A 13079-nucleotide genomic window follows, 5' to 3' on the forward strand; every position below is an offset into this window, starting at 1 on the left:
AATTGCCTCACTGAGTGGCGACTTCGGGGGCTGCTCATTCAAAGGCGTTTCTTCGTCATCCGTTACATGTCAGGAGCAACGACATCTAAAGTCTAATTTTGTCTGATATTTACTCGCCCAATACCCACGTGACCTGTAGACTTGGCAGACCGACACGCTGATTCTCGTGCTGGTAAGAGATCTCATCAGGGCAGAAGCCCTTAGTCAGAGACCATTAACATAAACACTCATTACACACTGAAGGTTGTGTGTGCACTGTCCTAATGTCTATTGGACCGGGTCACTAAATGCAATTAATAAAATCCAAATGGAAGTGCATTACGCCCAATTAAAACTCAATTGAATCAAATGGCTCAGAGATTTGGTGGCGTAAGAGGACTACAGGAGCAGTCGATGTTACTCCATTACCGCGATGACTCGCCTTCAGAGGAATCAGCTAATTGATTGATAGAGGAATGGCAGAACCTTGAGGCTTCAGATCATAATATGATCAAATAGAAAGAGAGAGATGAGATGATTAAAATAAATCTTCTATAAATACCGTGCGTTTACTACACAAACATGACATGACTGCTGATTTTTATGGTTTTTATTTTTATTTTTAACAGGGCAACCAAATATATTCTTATAAAGCCCTAAACGGCTTAGCTCCAGTCTATTTAACGGATCTTCTATCACCCTATAATCCATCGCGCTCTTTAAGATCAATAAATTCAAGGCTTTTGGTCATACCTAGGATATCCAGATCCACCAAAGGAGGGAGAGCATTTTCACATTTGGCTCCAAAACTCTGGAATAGCCTTCCTGATACTGTTCGTTGCTCGGACTCACTCTCCCAGTTTAAAACTAGATTAAAGACGCATCTTTTCAGCCAGGCATTCATATAATATTGTTAATCTCACAGTTTCAAACTACAATCCGGCCTCTAGTTCATAAATGCCAGAGGAGAACTGGCCCCCGACTGAGCCTGGGTTCTCCCAAGGTTTTTTTTTTCTCCATTAGGTCACCTGATGGAGTTTTAGGACACCATTAGGCCGCTTGATGGAGTTTTTTCGGTTCCTTGCCACTGTTGCCTTTGGCTTGCTCAGTTGGGGATATTTTGGGGATATTTAATTTTATTCTATCAATCAATAAATTCCACTAGAAACAAACTTTGTTGTATTATTTTATTTTAATACTGTGAAGCTGCTTTGATACAATCTGTATTGTGAAAAGCGCTATACAAATATACTTGATTTGATTTGATTTGATATTCAGTGACAGAGTTTTTTATTTTATTATATATATATATATATATATATATATATAGACAGAATGATTTCGTTGGGAATGATATTGTGCAAAACAAACTCTTTAATTATTCCGCTAATTAGTAGAATAAATAAATCAGTTGTAATTATACCACTAGCAAACCAAAATTTGAACTGTTCATGTAATGGACCCTACATGTCTGTAGAGAGTGTCTACTTATTTACTAGAACAATTCCAGCAGAAGTGGAATCAAAAGGAAATCAATTCACATCTCAAACACCTCTACTGCATCTACTGCCCAGGGCCACCAGCTAATGTTGTTTGTGCTGCATTAGTCTGGGATACCATGGGACTGGCGACTCAGTGCTAAACAAAAGAAAAATGTTAGCTCGTGAATGGCACTGTGGGACTCACCTGCAGACCGATGGGACCAGGAGGTCCAGGGAAGCCCCGGGATCCTTCATCTCCCTTCTGTCCAAACATACCCTGCTGTCCGCGAGGACCTGGCTCACCATCAGCTCCCTGAAACAAGCATTAGTCAGAGTCTCAATGTATTCTGACTGAGTCAATGTAAAAATTACTGAAATAATAACTAAGGTAATTCTGAATGTGCAGTCAAGACGTACAGCAGGTCCAGGAGCTCCAGTAGTTCCCTGAAGACCAGGTGGACCTGGAGGACCCTAGTGGGCAACACAATAAAGAAGGTGATCAGAATAACAGAACTATGATGGGAATCATAAGGAATTGAATGATTCTGGTTCCTCAAAGATTTAATGAATGGCTCTTTTAATACTTTTGAGGAAATCACTTGTTGGAGTTTGAAATGATAGTAAGGTCTTGTGGTTCAGTGAGTAAGTCAAGAACCGCTTAAACCGATTCAGTGATTGACTATTTAATTGTGTTCACATTCATGTGTTTAAGACTGATTTATGACTCTTTTAGATCAATTTATTAAAGGAACTGGTTAATAAGACTTATTAATTTGTAAATCGGACTATACCGGTTGTTTTTTGTTGCATGCAACAACTAGCAAGGACAACACAAAAGAAGGCCAATTTAATGTTTTTTTGTGTGTGGAATCAGTGAAAGAGTTAGGTAATGGTTTGTAAGTAGAATCGGTTCTGCATTCAAATCCTACTGTTTGTATAAATAAGGATTTTAGGACAGAATTTACTCACATGTTCACCTTTGTCGCCTTTACTTCCCTTCTGTCCTGGTTCGCCAACTTCTCCCTGGAAAGAAGTTTAAAATCAGTCATGCAATATCCATTTTGTCTTTTAAAAAACTGTATTATGCATAAATCACACTGGTGATTTTAAATGAAAGAAACTCTGTTGAAGTAATGTTGAAGTAAACCATTTACTGTGCAGTAAAAAATATGACATTGGCAATGACCTGCATAGAGCTTTAATGTAAATGAAATGACAAATATTGTCTCTGAACTAACAGACATGGCCAGATAAAGCTTTGCTACAACATATTCTTGGCACGTAAGCCATGAAGTTGGTTAGAGGATACTGATGGAGAGACAACGTTTATGGTACCCTGCGCTAATTTGATTATAGGCTGCCTTTGCTGATGATGATGGATTGGCGGCAGGGGAGAGCGACTGAGAGATAGGCGTGCGTTTCAGATGTTCGTACAGTGTGTGTTTGTGATGATGAAGAATGATCGCTGTCCAAAAAGTAGGAATTCTGGGAAGAGTTGTGAGATATGCTAGGGTGATAGGAGAGAAATAATTTTCTTGTTTTCTAGTACAAATATTTCAAAATATTTAAAACAAGAAAAATTTACTTGAGAAGCAAATTTGCAGAAGACTTTTATCTTGAATTAAGTTTTCTTGATTAAAAATCGTACTCCATTGGAAAATAGTTTTTTCTTGTTTTAAGTACAAAGCGAGGGCAATTTAGTGAGATTTATGGGATAGTTGGGATAAGAAAAGATATATTGATGTACTGACATACTGAGATTTTTCTGCGGTGTAAGCCTGTTAAAGTAACTTTTGATGCATTGGAACAAAACTTTCTTCCATTAAATCTGTACGCGAGTTAAGATGAAGTGAAATCTGTTACTGTCCATTTGTGGCGACTGAATTGGCTGCAGGAACGGACACATCAATAGAAGCATTGTATTAATGTAATGCTTGGTAATGTAATGCACGTTCTCTCTACTGTCTAAGCTTATTAATGTCAATTACAACTGCAATTAACCTTGTCACCATCTTCTCCAGGTGGACCCTGAGGTCCTGCTGGACCCGGCAGACCAACTGGACCTTGAACTCCATCCCGACCGGCTGGACCTGAAGGACCTCTCTCTCCCTGAACAAAGACACAGATTTTTCAGTTCGTGATAAATTACATTCTGAATTGAAATCTATTTTTTTCCACAGCGCTACAGTAAGTTAGATGGTATGCAGTCACTGTGCTGTAAGCAACCTTAAACTTTCACTAATAAATGCAATATAAGAAACACGTATTGATCATCTTCATATCTAACAAGTGAGATTACCGGTGCACCCTTCTCTCCAGCAGGTCCCGGGGGTCCCTGAGGTCCAGTACGTCCAGACAAGCCAATGGGGCCAGCAGGTCCTGCTGCTCCTCTCTCACCAGGGGAACCCTATAACCATCACGGGCAAAACGATTAAACATATTTGACACTGAGATACACCATAGACATATACACACTATTGACAAGTCTGATTTACTGAAGCATATACTACATCAGGGGTTTTTAAAGTGTAGGGCACACCTCCCCAGGGGGCGAGAACATGTCATGGGAGGCTAGGGCTGAGCGTATGTATGTATGTAAATTTATCAGCAGCGCAGGACTACTTAAACAAGTTAGAGCAGTAAACTGCGAAAAAGAACTGAATTCGGTACTGACAGGCGACTTTCTGTAGGACACCCGACGTGCACGAGTGCTGAATTTAGTTTACTTTTGCGGCTTATTGCGCAGTTTGCCTAAATGATCATTAGATCCATGCATAAGGTCTTAAAGTGACAGCAGCCTCACATAGGCATACCTGCTGCTGTCTATATCGTTAATGTTAATCAAACAACAAAAGAAAAAAAAAATCATTCACAGTGCTTATATCTTTCAAAGCTTTCAAATCTGTGTATAATTCATACAATGCAGACTATAAAGTTAAAATGGGGGTTGTGCATTGTCTATTTTGTGTTAGAAGCGAGGCCCACTGTCTTTGACTTTGAAAACCCCTGTACTGAATTAATAGGCTTGTAAAGATCTGCCATATCTCACTCATTAGTCATGTATAAAGGATTAAAACAGATTCTCCCAAGCGACAACTTCCTTTCAAGGATGTACTTTTAGTGCAGAAAATCCAAATGAGGAGCTTTAGCTTTTGAATGATTATGCTCTAGCCACAAAAAAACAAACCATTTCAGACGTTTTGGTGTTAGGGTGTTGCTATGCAGTTGCTAAGGCATTCTGAGTGTTTTAACATTGCTATGCTGGTGTTAGGGTGTTGCAGTGCAATTACTAATATGTAATGTTGTTATGCTGATGTTATGTGGTTGCTAAGGCATTCTGAGTGTTTTAACATCGCTATGCTGATGTTAGGGTGTTGCTATGCAGTTATTAATGTGTAATGTTCTTATGCTGATGTTAGGGTGTTGCTATGTGGTTGCTAAGGCATTCTGAGTATTTTTAACATTGCTATGCTGATTTTAAGGTGTTGCTATGCAGTTACTAAGGCATTCTTAGTGTTTTGAACATTGCTATGCAGATTTTAGGCCATTGCTATGCAGTTGTTCTCAGTGTTTTTAACATGTTACCATGTGGATGTTAGGCCATTTTTTTTATGTGGTTGGTAAGGTGTTCTGAGCGTTCTTAATCAAAGTCTATGGGATTTAGCATCCATTTAAAATCTTTAGTCCCACACCATTTCCCAACAATAAATTTGTGGTATCACGTCATGTTCATGTGGGACATTTAATGCACCAAATTGCACCTTGATAGTGATCTTTGCCTTTGCAAGCAATGCTAAATAAATCATTGCACAGGGACAGTACAGAGGGTCTTCAAATGGCCTAAACATCCCAGAGGATGCGTGTGCAGTCCCGTGCAACGCTTTGCGACTAGCGAGTGCAATAAACTGCAGCGTGGTGCGGACGGAATCAAATGATCAGAACAACACAGACAGCTCTGAGGGGAGCTGTTCAAGGACCGTAAAACTTTCGGTTCGGCGCCAAATGTACTCTTACTAGTGGGCGAACATGCCCTTAGACTCCTTATCTCGCTTTCTAAATGTGGTTTAATTTGTAGACCCCCGCATCTTCATACAAATGCAAATGTATCCTTTATCGGACTGACACAGTTGAATTTAAAACTCCTCAATGACTTTTCATCCATCTATTCTAATCTTGCAGTGCACTGTCAAGGCCTGAAAAAGAGCAATTATAGGGTGACAATACTTGTCTATTTTTTTTTTTTCCTAAAGAGAAATGAATCGGTGAAGAAAAGAATTGGATTTTAATTAAAGAAGCTTGAGGACATTCAACGTCATGCCCATCACATAAAATCTAATGAAACAGCTATGGTATAAAATGTCCAGAGGAGGTAATTTTGAAGTAGTGCTGTGAATTTATCTCAAGACACTGTGGTGGTCACCATCACACCCTCTAGTGTTAACTAATGCCACTGCATGGTCTTTTAAGAGACAATGCGGGAGACATCGATCCTACTGTGTCCGATTCGGTATCTCTCGTTTAGAAAGAGTATGAATCAGCTGCGCACTCTTCTTTGTTTGCGCGTGTGTTCGGTGGCGAAGAACACTTTTTAAATCCTTAATGGTGTTTTTGAGCCTTAGATCTTCCTGACCAGTCCCTCTCAGACTCCTAAATATTGAATGCCGCTTTTGTGAGAATGAGCTTTTCACGTTGAATGAAGGGAAACCATGGAAACAGAGTACTTACAACAGGACCAGGGGGGCCCTGAGGGCCCTCAGCTCCTTTCAAACCAGGTGGACCCTGCAGAGGGCAAAAGAGAAAGAAGAACAAAATATGGGTGAGTAAATAGGCCTAACAAACAGCTTCATATCAAAGTGTCAGCATTGGCTATTTTCTCTTGAGCATTATCCAACACATCATCTATTGATGCTCAAAGCCATATATAAATATGTACCGTATGTTTTAGTGCATCATATCTGAGCAAACAAGTCTACCTCCAGCTCATAACTGAGATAACACGCAACATGACCAACACAGAAAAGAACTCATAATGGAGATTTCACGTTGAAAGCTTTTGAGAATCCACACTGAAAGTGCTCATGGTTGTTCTTTTTCAAACTTTGGTTCTTGCAAATGTGTCGTGACCAAAAACGATGTACAAAAAACCTGTGGCGTTAGCCTTCATTATTGACATTATTCTACACATCTTTCGTGCTAAGTTTGAATCTATGAAAGTGTGAAAGAGATTTGAGAACTATGGCTTAAATGTCGGATTGTTATAACACAAAGCTATCATATGGCTTTAGATAACTTGGAATATAGTGCACAAGTCATATTGGGTTTTTTTGGAGCTTTGTGGTCTGTATGCTTTTGTTTAGAAAGGAGCAGCGTAAACGGTAACACTTTATTTTGATGGTCCAGTAGACATTCTAACTATAACTATAATTTGAGTATTAGTAGACTGTCTGCTTAATATCTGCAAACACTTTATTTTGATGGTCCCCCAACTGAAATTCACTGACTATAAGTAACTTTGCAACTGCATTCAACTTATTCTACTAACCCAAACCCTAACATTTAACCTTACAGTATACTAATACTCTAATGAGACATTGTAACATGTATGCTCTGTTTTGGTTTAGTTTCATTGTGTTTTAGTTTAGCCTGTGTGACCTAGTTCTTCATCTGTGTGCGTTACTTCTACAGCCACCCGTGACAGACATGTAGTTGCAAAGTTAATTTTAGGTTGTAAAATGTCTGAAGTGGACAATGGAATTGAAGTGTAACCACGTAAACATTTTGAAAACTTCTCCTTGTATATTAAACAAAACAAATAAACACATACAGTACAAGATGGGAACAACATGACGGTAAATGATGTTTAAGATAACAACCTTTCCATTTATCATTTTTAGACTAATTATTACTTTCAGCACAGGATCAAAATGATTCTATTTCTGTGATGTTTTGCTCATCGACTTAAATGCTTCAAAAATGACCAGGAACACTGTGGGAGATACAAAATCCTGAGAGGATACTACTCTAATGAATTCTTATGAACTATTCTGCAATTCCATAAATAAATCCAAAGATATGGTGGTCTCATGAAGCTCTCAGATTTCATCAACCGAATGTTGAGCTTTTAATTAAAAGGAATAGCTAGCCCAAAACTATATACTTACCCTCATGTTGCTACAAACCAATATTTTCAAAGAATCTTTACATAGATAGAAAAAGGTACACAAACACACCATAAAAACACCATAAACATAGTCCATATGACACGTGTCCATACGCATGCTTTATTCCAAGTCTTCAAAAGACTAAATACCAATGACCTTTGATGTTACTGACATCCAACCTGTGCAATGGACAGTGGACACCATATTTGTTTCAAGAGTCAGAAGTAGAAAATGTTTTAGTTTGTTCCTCAAAAGAGCTAGCATATGATTTCTTATAGTGCACGTTATATGGACCACTTATATGGCATCTTTATGGTCCTTTTTGGAGCTTTTGTAGTTGTATGGAAACTTGTATGGAGCTTTTGTAGTTGTATTTTCTGTTCCACAGAAAAACTAACATCATACAGGTTTGGTATTACATGAGTAAATGATGACAAAATTGTATTTTTGAGTGAATTCTTTTTTTAACAATGAGCGAAAGTAAATGAGGAAGTGAGAATCACACACATACCAATGTCATTACAGACCATTGAGTTCTGCTTCTAAACTCATTTTTCTACAAACTACAGCGCAAAGTGACAGTGGGTTTGGTCTCTTCTGACTGTGGGTTTCATTAATCTCAGTTTGAGAGAGAAATCCACAGAACTCGATTGCCTGCTGGTTCTGCTTGCACACGATTGATATATTTACTGGCCTCTTTTTCTCTCACAGGACAGTTGTCATCAGGGGCACAGTAAAAATCAAAGAGCTGACAAGAGCTCTCGTGTGTGTGTGTGTGTGTGTGTGTGTGTGTGTGTCAGTGTTCATGGAGGTGCCGTCGTGTTTCGTGTGCGTATGTGTGTGAGGGCTTGAGATTGCCTCTCTAAAGGGCAGACACACACAGTGGTCTCAGTAATGACTGTTGCTGTCCTAAGAGGGGTAAAAAAAAAATCACCCCAGTAGAAAATAATCAGGCAGCGCATGGAGAGCCAGCCTCTGCCACTGACCTTGAGATCAGACATCAACAATGAACAAACAACCTCATCTCCAAAAATCTAATTGGACACTTTTCCAATTAATTCATTCTCTGGCCAGATAATACATATAAAAGACAACAACCCAGCCGCTTCAAAAGGTGGTAAATGTGAGCCGCAGCCAAATTAGCATAATGTACCTTTGCATTAAACAATGCAAAGTTAGCCCTTTTAGAGGTTCTCTGCCCTATTAAAGTCTTGGTGGAGTGTATTGAAGTCCAATTCTGTGGCTGTAATGAGCCAAGGCTGCTGTCTAACCCTCTGTCTAGCTCTAAGATTAGGAGGATTTATTGCAGTGATTTATTCGCTACAGGAGCACAATCCTACCGTCACTCCGGGAAGACCTCTTTCTCCCGGGAACCCTCTCAGTCCTGGAGGACCGTCTTTTCCTGGACTGCCCTGAGGACCTGGATCTCCCTGCGGACAGACAGTTGGCAATTGAATATTTTATTGAACTTCAAAATATAATGAACAGGAAATTTAAACCAAATGAATTTTCAGCTGATGCTAATGAGCTTTGAACTGATGAAATTATTCTGAATTATTGCTAGCTTCAAATCCACCGTCGCTAGCACTGGCAGGTCGATTCAATTAATGTTTCTGACTTCACAGCATGATTAAAACTGAAGTGTGTAAATTTTATATAATGAAACACTGGCCTGTTGAAAACGTTTTTACACCACATTTTTTGAGGAATCAGGCTGGAATAGGAAGTATTTAAACACCAGAAAACACATTTGAACTTTAAAATATAATGAAAAGAACATTTAAACATAAATATATTGATACGTCTAACTGATGCTGATACAATTTCAACTAAAAGACAATTTCATACACTACTATTCAAAAGTTTGGGGATGGTGGGATAGTTATATAATACAGAAAAAACAGTAATATTGTGAAATGTTATTACAATTTAAAATAACTGTTTTCTGTTTTAATATATATATATATATATATATATATATATAGTATATTTTAAAATGTAATGTATTCCTATGATGGCAAAGTCTAATTTTCATTATCATAACTCTAAGTCTTACTTCCGAAATCATTAATATGCTGATTTTATGCTCAAAAAAACATTTCTTAAAATTATAAATTCTTTAAAAATTCTTTTAAAAATTCTTTATTTTTGTGACATTTTTGATTCTTTGATGAATAGAAAGTTCAAAAGAACAGCATTTATTTGAAATAGAAATCCTTTGGAACATAAATGTCTTCACTGTCACTGTTGATTAATTAAATGTGTCATTGCATAATAAAGTATTAACTTATTTCATAAAAAAACATGATGACCCAAAACTTTTGTACAGTAGTGTACATTATTAATAGCTCCAAATAAACTTCTGTTCATGAAGCCCTAGCGGTGGTAGGTAATATTTCAGCACAATTAATGCAAGCCTGCCTAAAAAAGTAATAACAATAATAAATGTGTCTTAAGGGGCCCGCAAATGCAATAAACTGCAATCATACGTGCCTGCCTGAGGGGCTCAAGAGTGAATTTTGAGTTTTACAGTTTTAGCCCTTTGAAAGACAATCTCCACTTGACCTCAGTGTCTCTGCATTTTGATTGGACCACTGAAAGTGTCATATGTCTAATAAGAAGAGGAAACAAAAGAGCAAAATCAGGAAAATTACCAAAGGGCCGTGAGTCTGACCACTCAGACTTCAGCAGCATACTCTGCTTCTGGGCTGTTCACTCACGTCTGACAGACTGTCTAAAGTGAGCCGATCAAGCTGATTAAAGTGTCTCCGTTTAGGAGTGACAGGAATTGAAACCGAGACAGGAAGGTTGGACACTCAGAGAAGTTGAGTTTAGCTTTTAAAAGCCCCATCTACTAACAATTTAGACTCTATTTAGAAAGGAAATTCAACAATTCTCCACAGTACTGATGTTATGGACACTTGGACAGATCGGGTTTTTGGTCAACAAATTGATGTTCACTGGTTCTTTTTTTTGTCAAAGAAAAAATAAATGTGGGTCATAATCAATCATTTTTAGTTTGTTTGACCTTACTTGTTTGCTAGGCACTTTGCTTTTGTTATTAGTATATATAGCTTTCCAGTAAGAAGGGGCTGAATAATAGCTGAGCAATTGATATTCCAAAACAATCAATTATTTTCTGATTGTCTATATTCTGTATGCCAGTTTGGCTGAAAGTCATGTAAACATGAAAGTCATTTACCTTTGCACCTTCTTTCCCACCAGCACCTGGGAGACCTTGCTCTCCGGGGGGACCAGGGGGTCCAGGATGTCCTCTCTCACCAATAGGGCCGGTTTCTCCTGTTGGACCCTTTCAGGCCATTACAGATATATTTGAGTGATATTGAAAGGCATGGTCTTCCTGTTTAGCTCAAATGAGAATACAGTAATAAATGAATACAGTAAAACATGAACACCTACCTGTGGTCCAACAACACCTCCAGGTCCTGGCGGGCCAGTTTTGCCTTGGAAACCCTAGGGGGAAAAATCACAGCAATAAATCAATAAATCAATAAATCTATCTATCTATCTATCTATCTATCTATCTATCTATCTATCTATCTATACTGTATATATATATACTGTATACACACATACATTTATTCATCAAGTACAACAATAATTTATATGACAGAATTTCCTGGGCAAAATATGTAGCTGCAGTCCTTCACAGGTTTATTGCTCTTAAATGTGATAAACATCTCCCACTGGGTCACGTAGTTATTAATAAAGCCTCTGGCTGGATCAGACAGAATCTCCATAACTCCTTCAGGTTTACACATTACTCAGAGGAAGAACGCTCATTCAGTTTCTAGTTGCTTTTTTTAACATGTTTAGCCTCTCTTCCCAGATGCTCGAGCACCTGATCAGTGATGCCTGCTATAGGTTATCATTTAGATACTTGCTATTTGGGCAGCAGATCTATAAATGTGATTGATTGGAAACACTTACAGTTTCTCCCCGCTGACCAGGGTGACCGGGCAGCCCATCCTTTCCAGGTGGTCCCTAAAACACAAAATGCGGTGTGTCATGTCAAATGTGTCATTTACTTCATATTGTAAATGACACTTTTAAAATGATTAGCATATAAAACAGCATGGATAATACTGTAACAAAAACAGATACTTACAGGGGGGCCCTTTGGTCCTGAGAAACCAACGGGACCCTGGGGCCCTTGAGGTCCCTGGAACAGACCATACAAAATAAGTATATTTGGTGAAAAGCCTACTCCTTTCCTTGGTCTTACTTAATAAAATAGGACAGATTGTCACATTAATAAATACAATTATTTATCAATAAAATATTACAAGTCAAAACTATGTTGAAAGTACAATGTAGGCACAGTCAACAGGCTTTTGACAAGCCTAAAAAATCCTACAGATTCAGACTGAAAACCGGAATAAATAAAGAGGAAAACACTGAAAAAATAGAGGAAAAAACGAGAACAGGATTACACAGCAGATATAACACAGTACAACATCAGATTTCAAATGATGTGAGCCTTGGACAACAGCCTTCCAGTGGTCTAATGCTCAAGAGATCTTCATAAATCTATAATAGCTTCCAGACGAAAACATAGGTCTGGTGGTAAGTCCTCTTATCTGGAGTGCGCCCACATGCTGAGCTAATCCTCACTGCTTCCTGCAAAAGCACCCTCTCGGAGCTCTTCAAGCCGTACACCATCTCACTGTAGATAGAATGATGGGAGGACAATGTTTTCTGCTGCATTGCATTTTTGGTGGCACTTACTCTCTCTCCGGGTGGACCAGGTGGACCGTCGTTGCCTGCTGTGCCCTGTGGGATAATGAGAGAGGTGAGGCATAAGGACTGTGCAACGGAAGTGATTGACACAAGCACAGTCTGAAGGAAGTAGTACCTTAGGACCTGGTTTTCCCGTTGGGCCTCTGGCACCGCGCGAGCCACGGGGACCCTAAAAATACAAAACTTGGTGACTTGCATAATTAAATTCAGCATAAATGCTTATTATTGTAATGCAAATTTAAGTGGAAATGGAAGGTGATTGGGTAAGTGCTGAAGCGGTACATACCGTCGGACCTCTTTGCCCTCTTGGACCAGATTTCCCTGCCACCCCCTTTGAAAAGAAAGAAAAATGAGTGTGGTAAAAATTGAGAGTGAATTCAATAGCTACACAAAGCAAATCCAATCGCTGCAGCTGCTGCCGTTCTTTTTTGCCAAGATGAGATGGCAGTGTGTACAGGGGAAAACAAGCATTGGAAACTTTCCCCTAGGATTTCTGGGAGCCACAGCAATATTTGTATCAGATGAGGTGTAGTAAAAGCACACAAACATACACAAATACACTGGCATTTTGCACTCGATCTAAACACTCTGAAAAATTGCAGCTAACTTGACATCTAATTATGAATAATCATAAATGCTTAAAGCACATTGCTTTTTCACTGAGAGGTTTCCCATGAACAATATTGGGAAAACCCAA

General features: G+C 38.6%; 1 protein-coding gene across 2 annotated transcripts in view; it reads right to left on the reverse strand.

Moving 5' to 3' along the window:
* Positions 1 to 13079, reverse strand: part of col11a1a (collagen, type XI, alpha 1a) — a 70291-nt gene that overhangs the window by 15823 nt on the left and 41389 nt on the right. For both annotated transcript variants that reach the window (XM_084102568.1, XM_084102567.1), the window contains 14 exons: positions 12669 to 12713; positions 12498 to 12551; positions 12371 to 12415; positions 11751 to 11804; positions 11573 to 11626; positions 11042 to 11095; positions 10824 to 10931; positions 8962 to 9051; positions 6186 to 6239; positions 3760 to 3867; positions 3462 to 3569; positions 2430 to 2483; positions 1878 to 1931; positions 1666 to 1773 (listed from right to left, as the gene is read on the reverse strand). In XM_084102568.1, the coding sequence (XP_083958694.1) occupies positions 1666 to 1773; positions 1878 to 1931; positions 2430 to 2483; positions 3462 to 3569; positions 3760 to 3867; positions 6186 to 6239; positions 8962 to 9051; positions 10824 to 10931; positions 11042 to 11095; positions 11573 to 11626; positions 11751 to 11804; positions 12371 to 12415; positions 12498 to 12551; positions 12669 to 12713 (990 nt within the window). The remainder of the gene's footprint in view (positions 1 to 1665; positions 1774 to 1877; positions 1932 to 2429; positions 2484 to 3461; positions 3570 to 3759; positions 3868 to 6185; positions 6240 to 8961; positions 9052 to 10823; positions 10932 to 11041; positions 11096 to 11572; positions 11627 to 11750; positions 11805 to 12370; positions 12416 to 12497; positions 12552 to 12668; positions 12714 to 13079) is intronic.

This window comes from Abramis brama, assembly GCF_963993115.1.
Source record: "Abramis brama genome assembly, chromosome: 24".
Taxonomy (NCBI): Eukaryota; Metazoa; Chordata; class Actinopteri; order Cypriniformes; family Leuciscidae; genus Abramis; species Abramis brama.